The 27,084-nt window shown below is 39.5% G+C and overlaps 1 protein-coding gene across 4 annotated transcripts in view; it reads left to right on the top strand.

Moving 5' to 3' along the window:
• Positions 1–27,084, top strand: part of LTK (leukocyte receptor tyrosine kinase) — a 138,098-nt gene that overhangs the window by 49,706 nt on the left and 61,308 nt on the right. Inside the window, exon 1 of one of the 4 annotated variants that reach the window (XM_004941624.5) lies at positions 5,864–6,012. The exons of the other annotated variants lie outside the window; for them this stretch is intronic. Within the exon in view, the coding sequence (XP_004941681.2) occupies positions 5,964–6,012 (49 nt within the window). The 5' untranslated portion in view covers positions 5,864–5,963. Of the gene's footprint in view, positions 1–5,863; positions 6,013–27,084 lie in introns of those variants that run through there. 4 annotated transcript variants of the gene reach the window in all.

Genomic DNA, 27,084 nt, shown 5'->3' with positions numbered 1-27,084 from the left:
TCTGTCTTGCAGCTTAAGCACTTCCAATCAGCATTCGGTGGTAAAAGTCTCTATTGTTCCTCACCTTTACTGTTTGTATGAACAACATAACAATTGCGACTAAATCGTATCCATCCAACATTAAGAAAATATATCTGAATTGTTGAGAAGTATTTCAATACCTTTTAAGCTGCAGGATATAAGGATAACAGTCTTCAGGAATGCACCTCAACGCCTTCGTGTATGTAAAGCTGACAAATTGAAATCTCTAACTCTGACAGTCTTGTGGTGAATGAAGAAATATGGCACACATTTTCTACTGCTTCACCTTCAAGAGTAAACGATGGCATATCTATCCATTGCTTGCTTTGCATATATGCCCTAGGCAGTAAGCTTGAAGTAATTATTCACTCTCATTTTCCATTACTCTGTAGATGGTGTTGAATTTTTCACAGATAGAATTAAAATTCATATAAACAAAAATTTAAAATGATTAATTTAAAATGTAAATGATTATTTTCAAATTTAAAATCTGTATAAACACTCATTGGCAACAATAATATAGTTTAATTATAGTTAATTCTTTACATCTTTTTCTATGTTCTTAATGCTGTTCTCTTGCTGTCTTAAGAACACTTAAGGAGATAGTGGATTACTCTGTTTCAGCTGTGTGCTGATAAAACAGCCAGCACAGGTATTGTTATACAGGAAACACCAGGTGCTCAGATGGTGCAGCTACTGCCGTGGGAGGTGATTTGTGATTTAAACTGTGTTGGTGCTATTGAAAGAGTGCTTTTGCATCTACAGGCTTTCAGTGGGTTGTGATCATATATGTTGTCAAATGCTGATTGGCTCATTAATTGTAACTGTACAAACCAGGCAATTCAGAAGGTGCAATTTCCTAGCGTTGTTACGTGGCTAAGCAACTAAGTCACAGGGTGGCCTTTTATCTTCATTGGTTTCCTTATGCAACACACTCCTGTGAGTGTGGAACTGTCTCAGGTGACTTTCTGCTGCTTTGTCCTCACAGTTTTGAGCTCTCTGTCTTGGGCAAATGCTGGGAGTTTCAAGTACTCTAAGTCATTTTGGATTACTGTTTTTCCTCATCTGTTTCCTTAGGTACCTTCAAGTCCCCAGTGGCTCTTGACAAACATTTCTTGTAGCATAGGCACACTTCTATTTTTTTTTTTTTAGTTTTCCATTGAATGAAATGTCAGCATATGAAAAACTGTTTTTTGCTGGTGCCATGCTCTGATTTAGCAGCGCTGAATATGGATTCTGCCATTATTCATTAGTAGGTGCTTTATTATTTTGACACTGCTTTCTGCTGACCTCTTGTACTGGAAGTAGTGGGGACTTGTAGCGACATGCTTCATACGTACTTCACTGCAAAGTGCTAAAACACATGTATCCTGTTGTCAGGCATTTCTAAAGTGGAGGCGCTGTAAAATGGAGCAAGGATATTACTGACATGCACAAATGACTGTTCTGATATGTTATCTTCTATGTGGAAATGAATTTGGTAGTCTGGGACAGCAGTTTGTTTTCTGCCAGCCTGCAGTGGCAAAATTTTGCCTGCTTTGATTTGTGGGATTACTTCTTTTACCACCCACATCTTTACCTATACTTCCGGCCTGTGCAACAAACTATAACAATTTCCTCATAACTGCTGCTTATTTGAAGCTAGTGTACATAAAATATCATTGGTCCTCTTAGATTTTAAATCCCTAGATGATTCTGTGCACATCCTTTCTAACATTTTCTTTCCGATGTTGGAGGATTACTGATGCAGTGAAAGAAAAACCCATTTAACAAGTAAATGTAACCCTTTATTGCCATTGATCATTTTAAGGGATAAAGCCACCCTATTAGCTATTATCATTTGGAGCAAAGAGCATTTTCTGTGGCAGTGACCAGAGCTCCTTTGTGAGGGTTTTTACCCTCAGTGATATATCCAGAAATCTAAGTCCACTTTCTGTCTGACACCGAATAATATATTTTTTGAAGAGCTTGTTTCTGTAACATATAAAACGTAGTTCTGGATATTTTTATTTCATTGTTCTTTTCTCAAGTATTCCAGAGAGTCTAACCATCATCAAATCTCACTTAGTTTTTATGCAACATTGCAATCGTATATCTGAAATAAAAATATTTCTGTAGTCCTTTTGTTTGTGGGAAAGGTTAGGGTGAGCATTTCCAGGTCCCTTAGGCTGTAAAGTGTTTTATGATCATTTTCAGCTCACACAGTTCTTCCATGCATGAAGACGTGAAGCTTTAATGTATGTGGAGAAAAGCCAAGCTTCTTTCTTTATTTATGTACACTAACACCCAATTTTTTTTACACGTCTGCTCTCCAAGTCTGACTATGCAATTTTGAAAAATTACCAATATTCTCAGCAGAATCACTCGAGGACAATTTTATTTTGCACACAGATATTGTATCTGTAGATTGGACTATCTTTGATTAATGCCTTAAGTTTTCCAGATGTTTTTGTAACAGCTGAAACATAAGTCTGTTAGACAGTTTTGTAGAATAGCATTCAAGATGCTGAGGCAAGATGGCCAAGCATGCATCTCTTTGCATACTTCATCATTCATGTGAGTCTGTACTCCTTCATCTTAGTGTGGCCAGTTTATATCATGTTGCCACGTTAGCTTTGTTCTGCTGGATATTATTTCCATCATAAGGCATTTACATAGTATTTGTTTAGTTTTTGCCCTACAGCTTGCTTTCCATACAAGGTTTATGAAGTCTCCACATTTCTCTCATATTTTCTCATATCCTTGACCAGAATGTCATGAAATGGACTTTTGTACTCTATATGCTATCAAAAATGTGCTATATCTTCCTACAAAGTGCCTCTGGCATCAAATCACCCAAATGGGAACAGTATCTTCCAAAGAAATAGTTGAAAATTACAGGATCATCTGTTCTGTTTTGCATCCTATGCAGAAATTCACTTGGTATTGATCACCTCTCTAGTGCTTTCTTCTTGTATAAAGGGGAGTACTTTTCACTCTTTAAAACTTGTCCTCTGTGTGTATATAAATGTGAAAACTCAGTCTTCTCTTCTGGTAGTGACTGATGCCAATGCTGGAGCCTGGCTTGCTCTCCAGGTAAGTGCTTCCACTTCTCTGTTCAGCTCTATGGAATTTTCTTGATAATGTGGCAGGAACTTGTCTTGTTCCTACTATGGGGAACTTGCAACCCCGTTCTGTATGTTTTTGAGAAGTTTTCAGTAGTTTTTAGTTGCTTTGAACCCTTGACTGGCAAGAAAAAGAGTACTTTAAAGTCTCTTAAGACCTAGTATAATTCTGTGTGGACAAACAGATTGATTGCTTGGATTTTATGCAAAAATATCTTCTCCAATATTGATGAATTTAGCTTACGTCCATTGTTAGTGAAGATAACTCTGTTACAGCAAAACTTAAAAACACAATACTGCCCTTTATGGGTTAGACAAAAGTTATGAGCTGCCCTCTGTACTGTGTTTGCAGGATCTAAGAATAGGATAAGCGTATCTGATTCCTTCTCCTGGCCTTGTTGTTTCTGAGTTGCCGAGCCAGAAATGGTATCATTATTTAAGACTTCTGCATATTTTCAGTTGCTGGTATCCAGATACTGGCAGTGTTCTAGCTTGTGCACCAGTGCCCAATTTAAAAGCATGCTATTGTCACATTTGCTTTTAGGCTGATAGTTCAGTTCTCTGCTGATACAGCATTGTTCATTGCTTCTAATTACTTCTACAGAGATTTCATTTGAATTAGTGATGTTACTGTTATTCTCTTTTTGGTGACAGCCTTTGCATCTTGCTGTACATGCTTTTGACTACTTCCAAGCTGTTGGCAAGTGCCATTTGCTTGTAGTTCATGTCCCTTCTTCCAAATGTTGGCCATTTTTCTGCCTTCTATTGTTCTCACACTCTGAATAGCTTCTTGTGTTGTTTTTCCATGCCCCATCCTTTATCTTTAACATTTTTTATTCCCTATAATACCAACTTTTCTTTGAGTGACTTCCTTTGCTTGGCAGATGTGGATTACCTTGCTAAGGATCTTCAGACCTTCCAATAGACCAAGGTTTACTTTCCTGAGGGAGGACTCAAACCCTCCGAAATGGCTAATGAGACAGTAGGTCTTAGATTAGTTTCCCTCTCCTCTGATTTTACTTCCTGCTTAAAAGCATCACATGCATCTATTTCATTTTTATAGAATGCCTCACATTTGTGTAATGAAACTCGGAGTTCATCTGTCTTGGCCAAACTAACTGAAAACCATGGAAGATATGAACTGCTTTAAAAATGAGTGTTGTCAGAAACAGTGCTATTTGTCTGTATCTGCTGCTGCTACCAGTTCCTCGCAGACACGCATATTTTACCTTTCTGTTTATAGAAGGGTTTAGGCAAGCATAGGAATTCCTGAGTTACCTCTACTCGTGTAACAACTGGAGTAAAAAATTATCTGCTTTGCAGTCCCAGAGCCTCAGCCAAGGAAGTTATTTATGAAGAGATGGAAAGCTGGCAGAGTTAGCTGTATTTTTTTTTTTAATTCCTTTTTTTCTGAGGTAGGAACATACACTGTTCTTACTCTATTACTTTGCTTGAGGGGCAGTTTATGTCAACTCGGTTTATAAGCAGCCATTAATGTCTGTCTTGTTACTACACCTTTATAATTAATGTAGCAGTAGGGGAGCGCCTCAGAATGACTATTTCTTCCAAATCCAAGTCATATTCAAAACGACGTCTCCTTAAATCTGTTGAAATAATACACTGCTGAACAAGGAGCAAATACAAAGATCCAAGTAAAAGATTGTGGCACGAAAGTACAAATTCTACCCTTGAATGGTGCATGCTTCTTATTGGTCACTGGAAGATTCACAGATTAAGTAAATCCACTAAATTTGTATGTTATTCCAAAAAACCATAACTAAAAATGGAAAGCAGGTCTTTGGAAGTGCCAGACATGCCTATCCTATCAGGGATTAAATGCTTGTAAGCTCCACGTTTCTCCATCACATAAGTGAGATGATATTTTATTGAGTCTCAGGTACTCTCTGTTAAATTTGCAAGTTTCCAGTCTGAATTATTTTAGCCTACATGCACGTTAAGTCGTGCTAATTTGGATTGCTAATTATGTAATTTGCTAATTACGGCACTCCTCACCCAGAGGTAGGGTACATATATGGAGAATTAAGTCAGAAACAATGTATTCTGATAATAAAAAGAATTGCTATTTCAAAGTAAACTACACTGGGAAGGGGAAACAAACAAACAAACAAAACAGCAGATGGAGACACTGAAGGTAAAATAATGTAACTGGGATGCTAATGGGCCAGAGGAAAAAGGAGTTTAACATGTGAAGTGATTATAGGGTGAATGCAGAAAGCTTGAAGGCAGGGCACTGGCACCTTCCTGTGGCACAGGTCCCTGTGACTTTTCTCACCAGATGAGGCTACCTTGCTCAGGAATGAGTGGCTCTAAGGAAAGAAAGGTAGATATATCAGCTCTGGACAGTGAAGTCCCATTTCATTTTCACAGCAGTCAGTGACAGGGCTTTCTGGCCTAAGAAGTATTTTTATGATCTTTCTGTGATTTTATGTCTTTCTGTGATCTTAAGTATGACTGAGTTCGGTCCTGATGTGGGCCTTTGCATGTCATCGAGGCAGCTTCATGAGAAGACTAAGACAGAGTAACAGCCCAGTGAGATGCTGAATTCGGCTTTTCCTAGTGAATGCTACTGCCTGTCTAAAGCAACCTTCTTATGGATTTGCTGATCGTGCAGGAGCGGCATGCAAAGAAGGGAGGAGGAGTGAAAGGGAGGGTGGAAGAAAGCGAGGGCTCTAGGACCCATGCGAGCCTTCATGAGCAGGAGGTGGGAATTCTCCTCCGAGGCAGCCCGAGCCCAACCTCAGAGCTCCCGCGGAGCCCGCAGCAAGCCGGGCACGGCCCCTGCCCGCCCCAGCCCCGAGCGACCGGCCCCGCTCAGCCATGAGCCCCGCTGCCCCGGCACCGTTGCGAGTCTGGGTTACCGCCGTGGGTGAGTAACTTGCTCTTTTTACCCCCCCGACCTGTGGTACCAGCTCCCTCTTCTCCCCACAGGGAACTCTGACTTATTTCTTTGCCCATTCTCTTCTACCTTGAAAAACAATAAAGCATTATTTTCAGAACACTGTGGAAGTAAAAGGTGGGGAGGAAAATAATGGTGTCAAACATATATGAAGTGTGTGATGTGGGAAGATAAGTCTTGGTGGTTACTGATTCTAAGTAAATTTTGTTCACTGAAATGAATAGGTGATCTGTAGTTTAATAAGGGCTTGAGCTGCCTGAGGCTGTTACACTGGAGATAGGTTCCGTCATTGTACAAAGGTTCGGCATAACATTAACAGCTATCCCCCAGTACCATTTTGGTTCTGTGACTACAGGATTGCTTTCTTTGGGACTGTGCTTTAAAGATGGGGGGAAGTAATGCTCCTGGAATAGTAAAGGTTGCTTAAGGGAAAAGGTATATTTGGAAAAGATGTTTTGTGCAAGGAAAAGAGGTGAGGATGGATAAAGGGAAAGAGGCTATCCAGACTATAAAAGACAGAGTTATGAGCTCCTACCTAGACAGTGGCGCTCAGGCTGAGTTTTGAAAGGAATCTTTGTGTTGCTCTGTTTGTCGGTCAGCTTTGGTTCTGAAACAGCAAGAGGAGTGAAATCACTGCAGGAGAAGAGGAGAGAGATAGTAGGAGGGAAGTTGGAAAGTGGTAGAATGCATATAAATGACAATGGAAGAAAGAAGGCAGGAGTGGGACTTGTTTATTATATGTACACTGTGGTAAAAAATTGTATTATGAAAACTAGGAGAGAAAAATCTGCTAATCCGTACCAGGACATACTGAACTTCCCAGAGAACTGAGGTTACTGTAGTAAGCCCAGTGCAGAGAGAGGAGCATCATCTTGATCCCTGGATGAGGATCAGGGGATACTTCTGTGTTTTTCAGTGCAACAAATCATATTACTTCCAGGCAGTGGAGAAGATGAGACAAACAGGTTGTTCGGAGCTACAGCTTGCTCTTGCTAGTGCAGTAAGGATTTCTCTATTTCATGCTAAATGCTGAGCATGTAATTTTATTTTATTATTATTTTACATGAAGATATGCTAGGACATCAGTTTTTAAGCAGGTTTCACCATTTAGTTCTAGTTACAACTGGGTGCCAAGACATAGCTTAGAGCCTTTGATTTCAGGCTTTTTCTGTCCTGTTACTCCCATGGGGAGGATGGAGCTTTACCATCAAAAGGGCCCAGGGTAAGTACACTCCGTGCAAGCAGAGCTGTCTCCCCCCACAACCTCTGCTCATATACTGTGCTATTTCATCAAGAGCTGCTAAGTGTCATCCACATGGTTTTAGTGTAGTGACTTTCAACATGTGAATAAGGTTAGCATAAGGAGTAGTCATTATACTTGCTTTATCTCCAAGTCAGTAATTTGAAGCATGATTGTATTAGAATAGAGATTAATTTTTAAGAAAAAAATAGAGAAAAGGTGCATTTCAAGAAGTGCAAGTAGAGAGCTAGATAAAAACGAATGTACATTTTGCAATCTCTGTCCAGTCTTCTGCCAAAAAGATCTCAATCACTGGAGGAGAGGCTTGAATGCATGAGTATTTAACTATGTAGCTGCTATCCTGATCTTCACGTGAGGGTGGCTCATCTCAGTGGGATATTATGGTCAGTTCTAAGGCTCTGCAGTTAATGATTTTAAAAACCACTCGTGTTTCCACTGAGGAAGTTTTCCCAGAACAGATTTGTAGAGTGGCTTTATATTTCCTTCTTTCTTCGAAAAGCCTGCAGCCCTGGTAATGAGGGAATTTACAGGTCCACTTTTCTCTGTTTTGTTTTACTGGCTGGCATGTCTTTCTGATGAGCTTTTAGGGTAACTTAAGAATTCAAATCCACTGAAAGTTTTAGGCATGCCATAACACAGGAGGAGGTCAGAACTCATTTTGATGAGTAAAAATCAAGACTCTGCAAGAACATGCGGAAAGTTAGAGAAAACAGGAAAAACAGAAACAAAACCAGACACCTCAGCCAACCAACAACACAACGAGCAGAAAAGGATTCAGTGTACCAACATGCGTTGTTCAACGTCAGGGCAACTTCACAGTCATTCTGAGGCTGAGATAGGACTCTAACCTCAAGTATTGGAAGGTAGCATGGAAGTAAGTAAATGAAGTCACCACGTGAATTGCGTTGTCTTCCTATAGACTAATTATCCTTTGATTACCTGAGTTTGATGGAAGGGGAAGGTTAGTCCTCATCTCTGTAAAACAAACAAACAACAACAACAAAAAAGAGGGTTGTGCTTGGCCAGATATTGTGCTCTTGCCTCTGGGTGTGGATTGCAAGCTATTTGCAAAATTACAGCATGACATACACTTCTGGCAAATCTCAAACTCCTTACTGAAGCGTACTCAGGTTATGTCATTGACTCAGAACTTTAGCTATTGGATCATAACCACATTTCCTGAGATAGTATTAGTAGAGGCATTTTGTCCAGTTTCTCTTTGTATAGCCCTTTCTAACGGTTGTATTAGAGCTGTCAGAGGATAGGATATTTTATGTTTAGTTTCAGCCTGGAAGGTAGGTGTTGTTATGGGGAGGCTGACAGGCAGGTGGAGGAGTAAGGTGGCCAGCACAGTTAAGGGGTGTGAGTATGTGTAATCATGTATCATCATGGCAGTGGTGAATGCTCCATTCCCGGCTCCTACTTGTCCCTTGCATTTGTCCCCCAAATTCTTTTCAGAAGTCCAGAAAGTTCTCTCCCTCCTCCCCATGGGTCTCTCTACCTCTTAAAACTGAGCTGGCCTGTTTTATATAGTGTGTACAAGCTGGTTTAAGTTTAGTAAATCCACACATGAATGAAGGCACTATACAGGAATACTTCATTTTATCATAAACCAGCTGAGAAGAGATTTATGGGCATTACAGTAAACCTTTACTGATTTGAGCATCCCTTTCAGTAGAGAAGATCATGACAAGAGTGGAAGGGGGCTGCATTCTTTTCTGCTTCTCTGTGGAAGAGCTCTTTTTTCTCTTCTTGTGCCTAACTGTGCTACGTTAAAGTAGCATACAATTACAGTCGTACTTTCAGTATTTTCACTAAGATAGGTCCAACCAGAATAGCATCAAATGATAAATTTAACTTGGGAGATAACTTCATGGTTCTTAATTATGCAAATGAAAGTGTATCTACAGATACACTTTCCCAGCCTGGATATGCAATTTCAGGAACTCTGTCACTGAAATTCAAGCACTGAAATAAAAAAGACAATTATTTTGAAGTCACAAACATTGCAATGTTAAGGACTCTCTGAAATACAAATAGAATGTGAAAAATGATAGGATATAGATGAGAGTCCAGTAGTAAGGGAGCACATGAAGACAAGCCCTGGAGATTTGTAAGCTGTGTCAAGAGAAAGGACTGAAGTGAAAGAGGAAGAAATCTTGTAGTGAGATATGTGTACTGTTACTTTAAAGATGTAGACAGTGTCTTGTGATTGGCAATAGAAGTCCATCTTTCTGTCAGAATTACCATAACTTCACAGTTCCTAATTGGTCCATAAGATCAAAGTTAGAGAAAAGGAAGCCTCATGTCAGTGATATTTCAAAAACATTCCTCTGTGACCCGCAGAGCTTGTATAGAAGATACAGAGGGCTCGTGTCTTCAGCCTGTTTGTATGGTTGGGTGCACTGGTGGTGCTAGTGTGTAAAAGTGCATTTATGGTGTACATGTGACTGGAGTGGAGACTATTTTTATTCTTGAATTAATTTCAGTGAAAAATGCTGACGTGGTAAGACTAAAATGCCTTACAGAATGGTCTGTGTTTTGAGCTGTTATATATAGATGTTTTGTGTGTGCACAAGTTAGTGCATGTTGAGGAAGTTCAAGTGAGTCAAGCCGTTTTCATGGATTTTTAATTTAAATTTTTATTTAAATAAGCCTTTTATTTAAAAATCCAGGACCTTTATTAAAAAAAAAAATAACACACCATTTAATATTACATGTTTAGTTTTTACTTGAAATACTGTAGTTCAGCACTTCCTGAAACGGGCAGATTAGTAGATTGATAAAGCGCTTGAAAATGTTTCAGATTAACCTGTGAAGGTTTTGATTTCTCTTTTAATTCATTGGGTTTGCCAGTAACTTGGAACATCCAGTATTAAAGCTGCTCAGTTACCTTGGAATACCACATAGTGATTTTTACCTGGATTTGTACGTGCAGGTTGTTGTCCTCAGGCTGGTGCTCATTGCTGCGTATACACACAGGGACTAGTGATGGTGTTAGTAGCTTGTTATTGAATCAAATTCCTCAGAAATATGAAGGAACAAAGATAACGTGATTTTTTTGCAAACCGTTAGTGAAAGCAGAAGCACAAAGCAGCTGCTGAGAGGAGAGGCAGGTGAGATCTTTCCAGAAGTAAATAGAGAGGAAGGAATTCATGGGGTTCTTAGTTAATGCAAATTGATAGATCTCTATGTGAGCACAGTTGCAGCAGTAGAACATCTTGCCTTCTGTGTCTGGAGACTTTTATCTGAGACTCTTACAAGTAAGCATGATTTCTGTACTGAATGCTTAAATCAGAGGAGGAAAATAATGACATTAATTATGTTAATTAATTGGATCAAGCTTATAGTCTTTTCCTGTCTCTCAGCATCAGTTCTTCCTCTCACAATTCCTCTTCCTCTCATTCCAATGTAATTGCTCTACTGCTTTGCTCCTCTCCTGGAGTATAATAAACCCAGTGCTTTGAAGTCGCTTGCCATCAGCAGGGCCCCTGTATCTGTGCACACAAAGACGACACCCATGGCAGTTATGAGAGCAAGCTACCTCAGAGAAGTGGTGAGTGGAGGTGTTTGATGAGAGATGAGTTATAGCTGGTCTGACAAAAGGGCTGAGTGAACAGGAAGAAGTGAGATCTTGTGTAACAGGTGACAGCTCATGCCAGTGTGTCATGTGTGCAGCAGCACCTCTTATTTGCCTCTTATGTGGTTCAAATTGTGCCTTGTTCAGCAGCTTTAGAGGTCAGAGTGGCTGTGTCTGGAGGGTGCCAGGTTCCTTCCTTTTTAGGACTGAAGTGCAGAAGAGGAGATCAACCTGTAGGACCTTTGCAGTGGAGCAAATGGAAATAGCATCAGGACCTGCCCATGTTTTCAATGGCCTAAGAGACTGCAGCTCCCAAGCCAGTGGCAGCATCTCCCTGAAGCATTTTGCATCCCTGAGATATGCCATACCTAAGTGCTTTCCTTGAGGTGCTGTACCTCCACAGTGCTGCTCCTTCTAGTGTATGATATCAGCACAATTGATGGGCTTTTGAGGAATAATGAAAACAAAGAGGCACAAAAGGAAACCATTCAGTCAACTAGAAAAGCTCTGCCAATATATACTGAGGAAATGAAGAACTCAGAATTTTAGTAAGGCGCTCACCCACAGTCTAGGTTTTATTTCTTTAGGACTTCAGTTTGTTTTTCACTGTGTGCTCCTTAAGATAAAGCTGGCTGGGAAAATGTAAAATTTTGCATGACTGTACGTATTCTGTGCATACATATGTACAGTATTTCCTTCCACTTGTCAATGCAAAACTTGTTAAAGTTTCTAACTGGCTTTACAAGAAATTCTGTGAAAATAGCATTGTCTGAGTTTAGAAAAAAGAAGAAAGAGACACCTATTGACGTAGCGGCTTATCAAAGATGAAGGTAGTTGAGAAAGAGAGTGAAGTATAGAATAAAAAGATGAAGTCTTTCCAGAAAGCACAGATGTATCCTTGCAACTCATTTTAACTTTGCCCTTTCTGATAGGAGAGCCATGTCTGTTAATAAGACATCACAGATTTTCAGCTAATTGGTTTCTGAAATCCCATAAGCTTTGGCACATTAGCCAAGAATTATGTATTTATTCGTACATTTCAGTTGCTCACTTAGGGCTTTTCTTATTCAGTGTGTATTACAGCATGTGCTTGGGTATATAGACAGCCAAATTTGCTTGCATTAAAGCATCTACACCTCTCCACTGTGTCTGTGTTTATAGGGATATACATTTATATATTCAAAATATAGGAATGATAAAGCAATTGAGTGACAGCCATCCTAGGCAGTGAAATGGAGGGATGTGATAGTGATTTGGAGCACAGAAGAAAGTACAGGGGCAAGAAGCTTCTGTTCCTGCATTGTCATAAAGAGTTTTTGTACTATCCAGGAACCAAATGAAACCTAAACTGGAACTTTTCCCCCTTGAATCAGAGCCAACTCAATAACTGAATTCTTATTAGAACCTAAATATGAAATGAATCTAACAGGTTCCTGGTTCAGATTCACAATTCACTGAAACCTTACTTCCTACAGCAGAGATGCTGTCAGCACAGGAGCAACCTCAAACTCAGTGAGGCTCTGGGCCATTCTACATCCAGCTTCTTCCTCTCTGCCTTGCCACAGGACCCTCACAATCTCCTATATCCACATGGCAACGCAGAGTTGGTTCGAACCACTGAACACTGAACCAGGTGTGACCCAGACCTTTCCCTGTGTACTGAGGGTGAACTCTGAGTGCTCTGCTGGGAGACAGTGGGCAATATTTTGGATTTAAGCTGTCCCAAGAGTGCACTGTAAATATCTGCTGGATCCCTCAGCTGGCTTTTGGCAGTTACGCCATTACCTCTGCTCATGTAGATGTGCGTGTGTATTTCTGTACTGTTATGTGTGCAGGAAAGGGAAGACTTGAGGAGCTTAACTCCTGCTCCTCTACTGCAGTGCAGTGATTCCTTGTTCCCCTTGTAGCTGCTGGCACTGGGGAGGCAGGAGGAAGCTGTGGGTACCTGGAGAGGACAGGAAATGTCCAGGGTGGGCAGGGAGCAGGAGGTAAGAGCTCTGTTCTGTAGGAGACGGTGAGCCTAGCTGGTGTGGTCCGGCATTATCAAAACCAATTGGTTAGCAGCTGTCAGCCTGAACTAAGCAATCTCAAGCAAATCTGAATTCAAAGTGGAACCGAACTAAAAAATGATTTGCCTCATTGTATAGTTGATTTGATGACCTTGCAGAACCTGGTGCCCTTGACTAATGTTTTAGGTAATGTAAAGAGCCTAAATGATTATTCTTATGCACTTCTAATACCTTACATGTCATGATCCTTTGGAATTTTCTGTTCTCGTTGTTACATTTAACTACGACTTTCATTTTCTGAGTATCTGCTGTTTGTATTATTTTTTTTCCTACTGGGCTCTAAGTCATTAATACGTATTTACCAATTTCACTTCAGCTAAGGGTAGACTAATGTGAAATTTCCTTGGCCCTTAACATCTTTTTGGAGTTTGCTCTCTGACTTTTGGTGTGTACTGGATATATTCTGGAATCCAGATTTCTTTACATTAGCAACACTTTTAAAGCCTGTAATTCACAACAGGAGCATTTTCTGTGTTTACAGTCACTGCAGGAGCCTGAATAGCATTTAAAATCTCTGAAAGAAGCTTTCTTTAACCCTGTGCAGGCTTGCAGTTCATCCGAGGTTTTAATGAGACAGTAAACTTTCTAATTCTTATAAGCTCTAATAATGGATTTTAAGTATATTGATCAGACAATACCAACTATTGCCTTTTTTTTTTTTCCTGTTTCCTGATGTCCCACATGCCTTCTGCCCTTTCAAGATCTGTCAAGCTATTAGCAGAGTTTAAACTTTTTCAGAGTTTGACAGATTGTGTTTTTCACTCTGTCGCGGTCTCAGAGAAGAAATTTGAAAGTCAGTAAAATCTACAAAAATAGCCTTGTGAATTAATGATAAGCAAAGGGTGGTGAATAAACGAAGTTGGCTTTTATTTTCTTGCTTCAAAAGAGCTTGGATTCTGGCTATTCAGAACAGAAAAGCAAGAGACTTCTGCAAATCCGGCTCTTTTCACCTCATCTGAAACTATAATTTATTTGCTTTGATTAGACACAAGCATTTGGCTTCCCCTCTAAAAGCTATTTTCATTTTTGATATGCTGATAAGTTTCTGCTAAGGCATAGCTTTTTTATTTCTCCCTCTACCTTTGTAATTTCTGAACGTTTTTTCCTCTCTTTTGTGCCTTGCTTACATGTACTCATGAAGATTAATGAAAGGGGGAAAAAAGTATTTTCTTCCTGATGGAGAGTAATTTTTTTTCACTTATTTTAGGACTTGAAAATCTATGAAGAAAAAAGAAAGGCTTTGCTATAAACAGTCTCTTCCACATTTTTGTCAGTGGACGGAGTTATTCAAAACTGTACAGTACTCAGGGCTTACTTGTGACTGTGATAATATTTTAAATATATATATATATTTGATATGTAGTTCGCCATTTTGCATAGACATGTGGCTTGTGAATGCATAGGCTATCAGATATGGCAGTATTAGCTAATGGTTATTTTTAAAATAAGCTTCAGTAGAATTGGCATTCACTGAAGTCATGCAGAATAAGCTAAAGAAGTTATTTCATTGCTGATAGAAACACCTTTGTGACTGCACGAAGGGGATTGGTGAGAAGCAACAGCCCACTTAATGAAGCTACTGACATTCTCCCCCTGAGAGCAGTGCAAGGTGCTGCAGGTCAAGTGAATGTGGAATTCTAAATGTAGAAGTACTTACTTCTGCTGTCTTTCCTAGGGCTCTTAAGACTGAGTGAATGTAAGTTCAGCATCCAGGTGAAGTTTGGCTCTGCTCCATCATTCCTGCCCACCCCGAACTGTCCTGCCACACCCTCTAAGGCACTCCTTGGTCTCATCTGGTCTGTATTGGTCAGGCTGTGGGGATGCTTTGTAACAACCTAATTTAAAAGCTAACTTTCTTTTTCTGAATCATGTTAGAAATGTGACCCTGTACAGCCTGTTTTAGTAAAATTGAGGAGATGGTGATTGCTGATTGAGGACACAAAGAGAGTTAGTTTCCTTGCTAGAGCAGAAGGATGGGTGGAGATTGTTTTGGAAAACATAAGCTGGTTTTTTGTTTTGTTTTGTTTTCTCTCCAGAATTTCTCCCCCCAGTCGTTTTAGTAAGTTTCTTGTAAAAGAAACCAGTAGGGTTAGGTACCTGAAATTAGACAATGCGAATACAGACTGACTTAGTTTAATGACGTCAGCTTTGCATTCTGTTGCAAAGAAGCAAGAGTTAGACGTCAGCCTTGTTGAGTATGTGCCAGTAAGGTGACAACCCCTTTGTGAATTTCTATCACTGTGAAAATACATACCATCTTGTTTTACTAAATATGAAAGCATTGTTATCAACTCTCTTGTTCTGCTAATGAAAAATTCTTATTTTTGGACCTTGTTAACTTTTCAGTTACCAAAAATTTTATTGATTTTTATGGGACACACCACTCAGTTGTGTAGTCTGGATCCCATCACCAATGCTACAGGAATAATGATGAGGAATGCGAGGTGCGTCATGTTGTTGTGAGGTGTTCGTGTCACCCCTTAGCCTTTCAAATGAAATAAACTCTGAGTAAAGCCATGTACAGAGTATTGACAGAAGAGGTGCGTTGAAACGACTGGGGATAAGGCTGACCCTGCTCTGAAATGTAGACCTGGGATTTACATTTGTAATCTAAAAGGGAGGCAGCAAGATAGTTTGGGGACCCAGCTTAAGTTTTATGCACAATGTGTTTAATATGCTTTAGTATGCACAGAAATACTCCCCTCAGTTTACAAAAAAAAAAAAAAGCTTGTTAAGAACGCTCTTAAGTGTGTCCACACAAAGGAACAAAGAACAAAGCTGATAAAGCAACAGCTGAAACTGCTTTGCCTTTAGCCTTTTTGAGTTTGGCAAAGGGTAAACGTATAGCATGAGCAGGTTTTCTGGTACCTAAAGTCTACAAACTCATGTCTCACATCACAAGACAGGGTTAAAAATCATCAAATTAAAACAAACATATTTATGAGCCATCTGGTTTCTGAGTCTTTCCAGTTCGTGTTTCCTATCCTGGGTAACTATTAAGCAATTTTTGTTGCTGTAATTTTCATGTCATTATATGGCTCCAGAAACTACATGTTTAAGAAAAACACTGTAAAGAACTCAATTTAGAACAGAATTATAAGACTGGAGCACTGGATACATTTGTACATTCTTTCAATTGTCCTAATGTACTACTAAAAGCAAACGTACAGAATAAACCCTTTTTTTTTTTTTTTTTTTAATGTGACTTTAAGTTAGGCTGAGCGGACTGAGAGGTTGTGTTATCTTAAGTCTTTACATGGGGTGGCACGGGAGTCAGCTTTCCTAGGGTTGATTTCTGGTTCTGCCAGCAGCTTTCTGTATGTTCTAGGGAAGATGACGTAGTCTTGGTGTCTTAATCCTTGTCTTGCTTTGCCTGTTTTATCTCCCTTATTCAGATGTGATGAGACTTACAGCAGTATGTTCTAGTTCCTTGAAAGTCATTCAAGTGTACAGAATTATTTTTATTTATTAGACCTTTTTAATGAAGTGTAACAAAGGAGAATCTATAACTCACCTTCGGTGGAAATTTAAATGTGTTGTTTTGGAAAAAAACATCATATTCATTCTTTCACATGGAATGTTAGTTACTGATAAGAGCTTTTGGACAATATTGGTGGAGGAAATAAAAGCTTTCCCCTTAAAGGTGTACATTTTTATTGCTTTTCTATAATGTATCCTTATCTGCTCCTGAGAAGGCACAGCACTAATGAATAGATGTGAAATCTCTTGTTTCTCTGGCGACGTGATTGATATTCTGCATGACAGCTTGGTCATTTGTGATATGGTGTCAACTTTTTCATTTGGGAGTGTATCGATGTATTTTCACTTAGGGAAGGGTGAGAGAAGAGCTATAGTTCCTGTTGTGTTTCTAGATACAACTGAACGCTGGTACTGTTAAAAAGTCAAACATTTTGTGAATGCTAACTGAAGTATGGTAATCAGGTTCTTTTTCTCCATCTCCTTCATCTTTTTGACAGATCTGTGTATTGAAGATCATCAGTTCTTTTGAGTTAAATTTGTTTTTTGTGAGTCCTGGAACCTTCCTCACTCCTTTGCCTACCATGAACACCCTGCACATTGTTGGCTCTACTGCTGCACACTGCTCTTTCTCCTGTGGCTTGGTATCTCTTCCATACAGGCAGCAGGGGCACCTGGCAGGCTGAAGTCAGTGAAAGGATGCACTGTGATCTTGAAGTCTTCTAGGACGTGTATAGCTCTTGTCTTTCTGCTTCTCTTACACGTGGCACGATGTCTTTATGCCTTTAGATCCAAAGCACAGATTTTCATATGCATGAAAAAGAGGGAACAAGCGCTTGCAAAGAATAGAGCAGCCATTACTCAGTGAGTGCAATTTTGGAGGTGAGCATTGCCTACAGCAGCTGAGATTGGTAGCTATGATACAAATAAGACATTTGAAATCTTGACTGCCAAACTGAATATCCTACTGAAATTTATGCTTGGTGTCACATTGCACCTTTTTAGCCTTCTCAATGCACTTGTTTGACCACTTTCTTCTCCTGGAGTCCAGCTGGCGTTGAGAGGCTCAGCTGTGAGGAATCCTATATGGGAAGCTCAGCTGACACTGGCAGACTCCACATGCTTGCTGGCAAAGTTGATGTTGCTGACAACAATTTTTAGCTCAGGCTGTGAGGAAGATGTTTGAAAGGTGTTTGACTCTTGCCTAGAGCTGATGGGACCATGCTGGGGAGATGCTGGTAGATGTAGGTGTTTGTCCACCTTCACTGGCATGGTAACTGCAGCCCTTCTTCAGAGTCATAGACCAGGGCTCTGCATCATATGGAAGGTGGTTCCATATTTGGTGAGAATCATGAATCAAGTAACCAATGTATGGCCTAGTAATACATTTCTATCTTGAAAGAGTACGTGCTATAAGTGTAGGGATTATGTAGAATCAGATAAACTTTCAGACACATTAACCATTGAAAGCTATGTGCCACTGTGAAGAATTTTATGTATTTAATCACTTTGAGTGCTTTATGTAAGGGACTCCACAGTGATATACTGCACTGCAGGCAGAGCCAGGCTTCCTTTAGGACTTGTTGTGATTCAGGCAGTTACTGGGGGCCAACAGAAAAGAAAAAGGCACAAGCTCTTGACTTCATGGTGTTTGTTTTCCTCATTGTGCTGGCTTATATGTGCTGGCTGCTGTCCTGGGAGCAAAGAGCTAGGGCTCTGTCTGCTGTTCATTGTGGCTTGCTCATTTGGGGCTGAGGAGGAGAAACCTCATTTTTCTCCTGTGTGTAGACTAGTCTTTTTCTTCATTGCCATTGAAGAAACTCCTGGGACATATGTAGCATCACTGATAACTGTCTGATAAAAGCCTAGTTGAAGTGAGTTATTGTTGACAGGTCTGCCACCATTTTCCCACCAATCACTTCCAGAAAGGAGGTGCTCTTCTCATGATCCCAAAAGACTGTAGTACTTAAGAAGGTATCACCATGATCACTTAGGTGGTGGAGCAGGTCTGGACTCCAGCAACCACTGTTTTTCAGAAACTCTAGTAAAACACATTTTTTTGCTTTCTTTTGAAACAAATTCAAGAGCTTGAGTGGGGTTGTCCAGACAATTCATGTGTTTGTGTGTCCAGTGGTTTTGTGCTTTTTTCTTGTGCACAGATAACAGAGGTATCCAGTTGTATTTCTCTACTGTCTGTAGCTCAGAACTGGTGGGAGAAACTGTCCTCAGTCATTTTCTTTCAGGCACCATTTTGTTCATTAATGTTAAATCAATTTATCCATGATCAGATCAGTGCTCATATAATCTAGCAATCAGATATTTAAGTTTTATGTTACTTATTTCCATCCATAATGTTTCTGGGTATGAGAGTTGAGGGGTATTTTGAAAGAACAGCTTTTTGGCTATTCAGAGTTGTTAAACCTTGAAGCTCACAATTACAGTAATGAGAGACTCTCCTCCTTGGTAGGAAACAAATTCTGTTGTCATCCTTACCATTTTGGCATTGAGCCTGAAGTGACCCTTTAAGGGAAAGAAAAGGATTGTTATATTTAAGAACTTCCCATAGAAGCATGTTTCCTTTTATGTTCTTTCCAGCAGGGAAATGTGGACCTTGTCTCTAAACTACACTTGCTCTTTGGAAGGCCCCAAAAAATTGTAAAATAGAAAGTCAAGATTAGGAACATTAATTACAACATAACTGACTGTCTTCTGTCTTGTGTTTTCAGATAACAATAGGATTATCCAAATATCATCCCCACTTTCTTTTATATTTCCTTTCTGGGAGGGAAGCAGATGAAAAAAAAAAAAAAAAAGTAAAGTGACTGGTCTTCTGTTTGCAAAGTCTATTTCCTACTAAAACTGAACTGGTACTTTTCATAAATCATGCTTATGCTATTCCAGGCCATGAGCAAAATCCGTATTGTGTTTTTTCAACCCAAAGATGATTTTTTTGGATTCAAAAGTAAAGTTCAAATGTTGGCACGAGTGACAGAAGTGAATTTGAAAAGAAAGAAACAATTTGCCAAATAGCCATAAGGATGCCTAACTTATCCCTGACAGTTAGTCCATTCAGGAAGTACTCAATACCGGGGCTCTCCCACCCACTGAGAATCTCTTACACCAATTTCATTTCTCGCAACTGTAGTTTGCAGAAAGTCTTTGCACCTCTTAGGCTGTGCTGGCTGCAAGTGAAAGTATTCATACTGGAGAGTCATCTTGCAGGTGGCAAATATTCAGTACAGTGTCAATAAACATAGCCCTAATCCATTCCATAAGAGAACCTGCAGATCTTAGGAGGCTGCCCGGATTTATCTCCTGCCAAGTGCTTGGCTCTCATGATCATCTGAAGTAGTAAGCAATGAAAATATCACTCTTTATTGTTCAGCTTATCATTAGAGTTCAGTACTTATTGTCTTGTTATTAAGAAGACTGTTTATATTGATGCTGTGATTGGAGTTAGCATCCTAACACTGCATGGTTTGATTTCCTGATGACTACTCCAATCTTCTTTTATTTTCTTCTCAAAGTACTTAGTATTTCAGTTTTTTTTCTAACAGTTCTTGTCAACTTACAGACTCATAAAATCATTTAGTTGTAAGGGACCTTTAAAGGTTATCTAGTCTAACTCCCCTGCAATGAACAGGGGCATGTACATCTAGATCAAGTTGTTCAGAGCCCCAACCAGCCTGTCCTTGAGTGTCTCCAGGAGGCGGTGCATCCATTGCCTCTCTGGGCCACCTGTTCCTTTGCTTCACTACCCTTACTGTAAAAATCTTATTCCTTATATGTAATCTAAATCTCCCCTCTTTTAGTTTGAAACCATTTCCCCATGTCCTGTCATCACAGCCCTGCTGGAGAGGCTGTCCACTTCTTTCTTATAACCACCCTTTATATACTGAAAGGCTGCTCTCAGGTCTCCCTGAAACCTCTTTTCTAGGCTGAGCAGCCCCAGTTCTCTCAGCCTGTCCTCACGGATGAGGTGTTCCATCCCTTGGATCATTTTTGCAGTCCTCCCCTGGACATGCTCTAACAGGTCCATGTCTCTCCTGTGCTGAGGACTCCATATCTGGATGTACTACTCCAGGTGAGGTCTCATCAGAACAGAGTAGAGGGGCAGGATCATCTCCCTTGACCTGATGACTATCCTTATTTTGGTGCAGCCCAGGATATGATTGACTTTCTGGGCTGCAAGGGCACATTGCAGGCTCATGTTCAACTTCCAACAGTACCCCCAAGTCCTTTTTGGCAGGACAATGCTCTGTTCTTTCATCTCTCAACTTGTATTGTTAGTGGGGGTTGGCTTGAACCAGGTGCACTTTGATTAGTTGGACCTCATGAGGTTCTTCTGGACCCACTGCTAGAGCCTGTCTTGGTCTCTCTAGGTGGCATTCTGTCCCTTGGACGTGTCAACCACATCACACATCTTGGCGTCATCTGTAAACTTGCTGTGTGCACTCAATCATCAATAGATATCTGATTTGAGGAATCTATATTCTCCTGATTTTTAGCTTATGCTTGTGTGGTTAGCCCTTGTGTTTTTACTTCTCAGTTGATTATTATAACCAGTTTTCATGATTTTGGCTTGTTTCTTTCTTGACATCATTTCTACCCCCTTTTCTTCATGCAGTAAGCAGAAATGTTGTGAGCAGTTATTAGGGGACAAAGCAGATTACCCAGAAACACTTTTCACTGCAGTTAACCTATTGATCAACTCAGTTCAGTGGGAGCTCTCCCAGATTTGTTAATTTCCTCTTTGTTGTTGCTACCAGCGCAGGGTAAGAAGTTCTTCTGCACTCTCTTCAGAGAGGGCAGCTTGGGCACTGGCAGTATAAAGCCCAGGTATCACACTGTGTGTTGGTAGTACAGTGTCGAATTTAGTTCAGGTTCCTGATCATGAAGAATGAAAGGGATACTGCCAGAAGATTCAGGTTTTAATCTTACTTTTTTCTCCATCTTGCTTTAGCCAAAAATGTTGATCCACACAGCCATCTATTACTACAGTGTCAGAGTTTTTTTGGCAAGTGTTCCAAGGTATGAAATTAGCTAGTGACAAAACAATTCAAATAGTGGCATTTGTGATTGGATTCCTCTTGGCCAGTTTGCATCATTTAGTAGGTGAGCAGCTTGTCTACTAGGCTCCTCCTGTCATGCTTTTCTCTCTTCAACACCCAAGTTTAGGTGGCTGAAGTCATAAATCCCACTTTATTTACCAGACAATTTATGGCAAGAAATAATTTAATCTCCTAACAGTACTCTTGTGCACTCTACTTTTTCACAACTTCTGCCTATGAAAATTGAGTTTTGGCATGAAAAAATTGGAATCTCTCCTTCTGGAAAGGAATTTGGCAGCTATTGAGAGGAGAGTTGTGGCAGTACTTCCATATTTTCCTGGCGGTATTGAAGAGAAATTATAGAAGATGGAATCTTCCATGCTGCTGCACATTGCTGCTGCCAAGGCACTTTGTGGTAGGCATACTGCTAGATGAAGTTGAACAAAAAATTCCCATATTCATGGTCTCATATGAAAATATAATTTGAGAGAGATGGCTCGCTCTGACAAGAGAAAACCTCAAGACTACAAGCCCTAATTCAACTGTGTAAATCTGATCCATTAACTGAAAAGCTAAATAAAAATTGAAATAGTGACAGTCTATGTGAAAAGTAGAATGAGGCATGTCTCTGTGAATAATAGGGTTTGTGCCAGAATGGGGTCTGCAAGGTAGGTATGGGCTGCATTTCGCTAATAGTAAAGTCAGTGGCACGTCTATTAATAAGATATACCTGGCATACAGGCTGTAAACAAGAGTATGTAAACATTAGTCATCAGATCAGTTTGTTGTAAATGTGGAAACAGTTCTTTCAGAGAAGAAACAGAAAGTGCAAAGAATGTGTTCAGTAATCTGCTGTCTGTAGGTCCCTGGCAAATTTTTTTATCGTTCCTTTTTATTGCATACACATCAGCTGAATGTCCATGAAAAAATCTGGACCTTGCTGAGCTAACATTTCCTGATCTGTTCCCTGGAGACCTAGTGTGTTCTTTAATATCTGTGCCATGCAGTGGAGCATGTAGTACCAACAAATAAACTAATAAATGATTAAAAAGAAAAGTCTATAAAGGAAGGATGCATTTAAATAGGCTTAGCAAAAAAAGATCTGTAAATAAACTTTCTACTATGTTTTGGAAAGCTGATGGAGTATGCCCTTGTCATTAGAAAATCACCTGCGGGTGTGTTTTACAGTTGGTTTTTAAAGAGGTCGTTGATTGTAGGAGATTTTCACATGCATAAAACCATTATTGTCTCCAAAGAATGAGGAGGGTTTAGGGTTTTACCTGATGAAAACTAGTCTTTTAAACTGTATTTCTGTACTTAGTTAAATTTAGTACAGTTTTGCATTATTTTGTTCAAGATTGCAATCAGGATCCAGCATGACATTTCTTTCCCCTTTTACCATTTTTTAAACATCAACAAAATGCTCACTGCCTTTTCATCCTCAGAGGTTTTTTGTGTTTCAGTGCTTTCTAAAATGAATGTTAGGACAGAGGTACCACCACCCAGTTTATAAAGGACTTTTGGTCTCCATTTGTCCAGAACTCTTAATTTTAAACTTCTTGTTCTGCCTGAGAAGGTAATGCTCTTACATTGTTATATGACATATATGTACTGTGTTTTTTTTTCTCCTCAGTACAGAATCTACTATTAATGGATGACACATTTAATTTTTCAATATAGTTATTGAGAACGTTATTATCTCTGTTCAGTAAATGGCTGTGTATTGATTGTCTTGTTATATGCTGTTTGATATGTTAATCTGTGTGCCTTCAAATCCTGCAGGACTGAGGTAGGAATGGTGTAACATAGCATGCCACTCATTTACCCCTTTCCTCTTACACAACCTAACCTTCCTAAGCAGATTTATAATCTCACAGTAGCTTGCCTCAGACCTGAAGTGTTCTGGAAACTGGGTACCCCAGGAGCTAATTACAGAGACAGATACACCAGTTACTGGTTCATTGGATATCTGTTAATAATTTGATACTTCTAACCTAGCTGAATGACCTCAGGTTCTCTTTCTTTTCCGTGTTAGAGAACAGCCATTCACTTCTTTTATTTCTGCATTGTGGTTATTTTATTGCTCATCTATACCCTTGTGGCTATCTGATATATATTGCTGTCATTTGAGAAGAAAAATATCAACCCTGACTCCTTAGAATCACTTGAAGTTTTGTGCATGCATTGGCCAGGTAAAGGACTGAGGGATTAATCCAAAGTGTTGGTAGATTTGACAGTGTTTTATTTTTTTTCTGCGCTTACAACTATTGCGTAGGTGATAAAGTAGGTATTGGAATTGTGTCAGCCATTGATGTGCACCAAAATGCCAAGTGCCAGATCACTGCAAATTGTGCAGTGTGGAAATTGGTGTTGATTCTTCTCTGATGTGAAGTGGACAAATATGGAATGATGTTCTGCAGCATACCAAAAATAAATAAATAAATAATTAGACTTGCAATAGCTAAACAACACCTGCTATACTTTGTGCTAGCATTATCACAAAAACTGGATTGACATGGAAGCAGTGTTTTAGAAAGCAGTTATATCTGCAAGGAAAAAAAAAAAAACAAAATAAGGAGATGAATGCAGTGAATGTTAAGGTATCTAAGAAAGTTCATTCTTAGATGGTCATAATTTGAAATTCCATAAAATAAGAGCCTCAGACAGCATAGAAAGGCTCTGTATGTGATGTTGTGAAAGCACTTGCTAAGTTTTCATAAGTTTTCTCATAGTTGTGCTTGAAGATGAATACACTATTAAATCTATTAAATAATGAAGGGGTTAACGTGAGTTTGAATTACAGTGGTTGAAAGGGATTGCGCTGCCCTCTAGCTCCAGTAGCATCATGTATGGCAAGTACCCTTTCATACCCTTCTCCAGCCACAGGCCTGCCTCTCTCCCAGAATAAATGTCTGAATGATGGAAACAAGGAGCTTTTATAGAAGACTTGGAAATAAAGTTGTTTCCAGCAGTAGTAATCTCTGTAGAAAATGGCTCCATGAGAAGCACGTGATCTGATGTAGAAGTTTAGGAGGATATTTGATGTAACTGGTCAACTGATATGAAGACCTAATATAGTATGCAGTTAGAAATCTCACATCTCTGCTTAACTATGCAGCTTATTAATGAGAAAAAAAGAAAAAAAAGGCAAAGCTGCTAACTTTTGTCAGTATAACTGTTGCTATTGTAGGCAAATATTGAAGTTAAGAAATATGTAGCCAATTCAGGAAACTACATTAAATTCCTATTTGTGTTAGCCAGTGAGTGTTAGTTTACTTGAAATAGGCAGGAAAGATTTCCTTTTATTAGGTGTTATTCCAATTTATGTGCAGCTGAATCAGAATAATTCCTATCCAAATGCATCTGGATGAACTTACATTTTCATAAATTAAATTACACTTACTGAAAAATTGTGGGCAACATCTATTCCATCTATTCTCAGGTAGTCCAGACAAAGCTTTCTTCTCGGGTAGTTCAGATGCATCTCACTAATTTTCTGAGGATGTGGTGACCAGACAGTAGTTAAGAGATTTGTGAAAATTAGTAGTTGTTGTTGTTGTTTCTCACTTTTTTTTTAAGAGTTGCTATGGTGCTGTTTGTGTTGAGAATGGAAAACAGTGGGTCATCTGTGACTTATAGCTTCAAAGATTCAGGGATCATTTAGAATGAAGTTAATGCTGCTTATAATGTCTAAATATTAACCAAAGAAAGGAGAAAAGAGCATTCTCAAAGCTATCTGCTGTTCAGCACTACTGACTCCATTTTTAAGAGAGACTTGTTCTCGTGGTTTGCTCGTCCTGTTGAGAAGGTAAGTATCTCCAGTGTGTGTCAATGTATCTTAATGTTTGACTCGCAGTGTATCACTCATTGACACTCAGTATATCTCAATGTTTGAGAATATCCAGAATGCTGTTGAAAAATGTTGCTGTGTCACTGATGGTGAAGTGTCCTTGCAGCCCCATTTCTTCGGGGCTTTTCAGATGATTTGGTGTTCATGCAAGACTACTTGAACTTGAGTAATGATGCTGTAGCCTGCTAAGCCTGGAGTAATCCAATGTATGACTTACAGATGACAGCATATGCACTTGAGCATCTCAGAATGCTGCAAGAAATAGAGCTATAGGACCAATTGGGTCCTTTATATAGCCTGACAGCCCCAGGCATTTCTGCCATGAACATTTCAATGGGAAGTTACCACAGAACATTCCCCCTGTGCTACCAGTGCTGGAAAGGCAAAAAAATGCAAGAGCTGACTGTGACAAGAAACTCTCAAATCTGTGGCAATGGAGCTATCTTGTGGCTTTTTCTGATTGAGATCAAGTGTAGGAGCCAAGGATTGTTTGGTCTCTTTTCCATGTGCCAGTTACATCATTCTGCCTACAAAGGTGGTTGCATCATTAAATGATGGCTTGATTTGAGCTGTATCATGAATACTGCTGCAGTATTGCATGAGCGTCAAACCAAAATGGATAACTTAACACATACTCAAATGCTTGTGGTAGCAGCAAAATGTAATAGCCTTTGTCCTTTTCACTAGCTTGATCTTTTTAAATCCCTGAAATCATTTTTGAACGGCTTAAATAACAGTATCCTCCATGCTAAGATTTTTTTCCTCTTTAATGGACTATGCTGAAAAGAAATCACTTAGCTTGATTTTGAAAATGCTGTTTATAAATTTTCCAAGCAAACTGTCCTGGTGTCAGTCTTACTGGTGAGGAAGGGAAGTAAGTCAAAGTAGAATGTAGTTCAAGTATGAAACTGACTTCTAAACAAAGAGATGGGTTAGATTCTAACTCTAATAAATGATACTTTCCATAGATGTTTCATCTAATAGCATAACAGTGAAAAGATGAGATTATTTTCTTTATAATATTTGCTGATTCCCTTATCGTAAGCTGTAAGTTCAACTGGATATTCAATTGTCTGCTTTTTTCTCCTCAGACTCAAGTAACTGTACCACTGGGAATGACGGAAGTAGTATGGGCAGAATACAGTCTGCTCAGTCTCAGCTTTTGTGAACTGCAAAAACCAACAAGGCAGCTCATTGTTACTGCCAGTGAATTCTTACTGATGCTTACAGGTTGTGACTCCACGTTTTGTGTAAAGGCAAGGGCCTTCTGTGTTTCTAGTCTGTCTAATGTTCCCATGTAATTCATACATGAGATAGTTGTGCAGAAAGTGCTCTGTCACAAGCTCCAGGATGTTTTTACGGTCATTGTGTCGTCTCTCTGCTGATTCACAAGAACAGAGCTTGCCAGCTACGTGGGAGAGGATATCTTTTTAAGAAGATGCAGGATATGGAGTTGAGTCTATTCCTTTCTTTTACCACATCTGCTACCTTTCCCTGTCCTCTGGACAAAAAAGCTAACTGCTACCTTTCTCCTGTCTTTTGGGAAAAACAAACAACTCATTAAGAAGAAAACCTTATGAGGTTTTGCCAGCTTGACTGAAGGTTTTCTCAGCCTAGTGCATAAAGCAGTGGCTTTTCACACACGTGTTGGGAAAGGTAACTAAAGTGGTTATTTGGCACATACAAAGATTGCAGAGTCACTTTAAAAACATGCAGAAGAAAAGAAAAAGAGAAGAGCAATCAGTCAAAAGTGC

Source organism: Gallus gallus, chromosome 5, assembly GCF_016699485.2.
Source record: "Gallus gallus isolate bGalGal1 chromosome 5, bGalGal1.mat.broiler.GRCg7b, whole genome shotgun sequence".
Classification (NCBI taxonomy): domain Eukaryota; kingdom Metazoa; phylum Chordata; class Aves; order Galliformes; family Phasianidae; genus Gallus; species Gallus gallus.
Note: the sequence above shows the minus strand (reverse complement) of the source record. Positions and strands in the feature narration are given on the sequence as shown.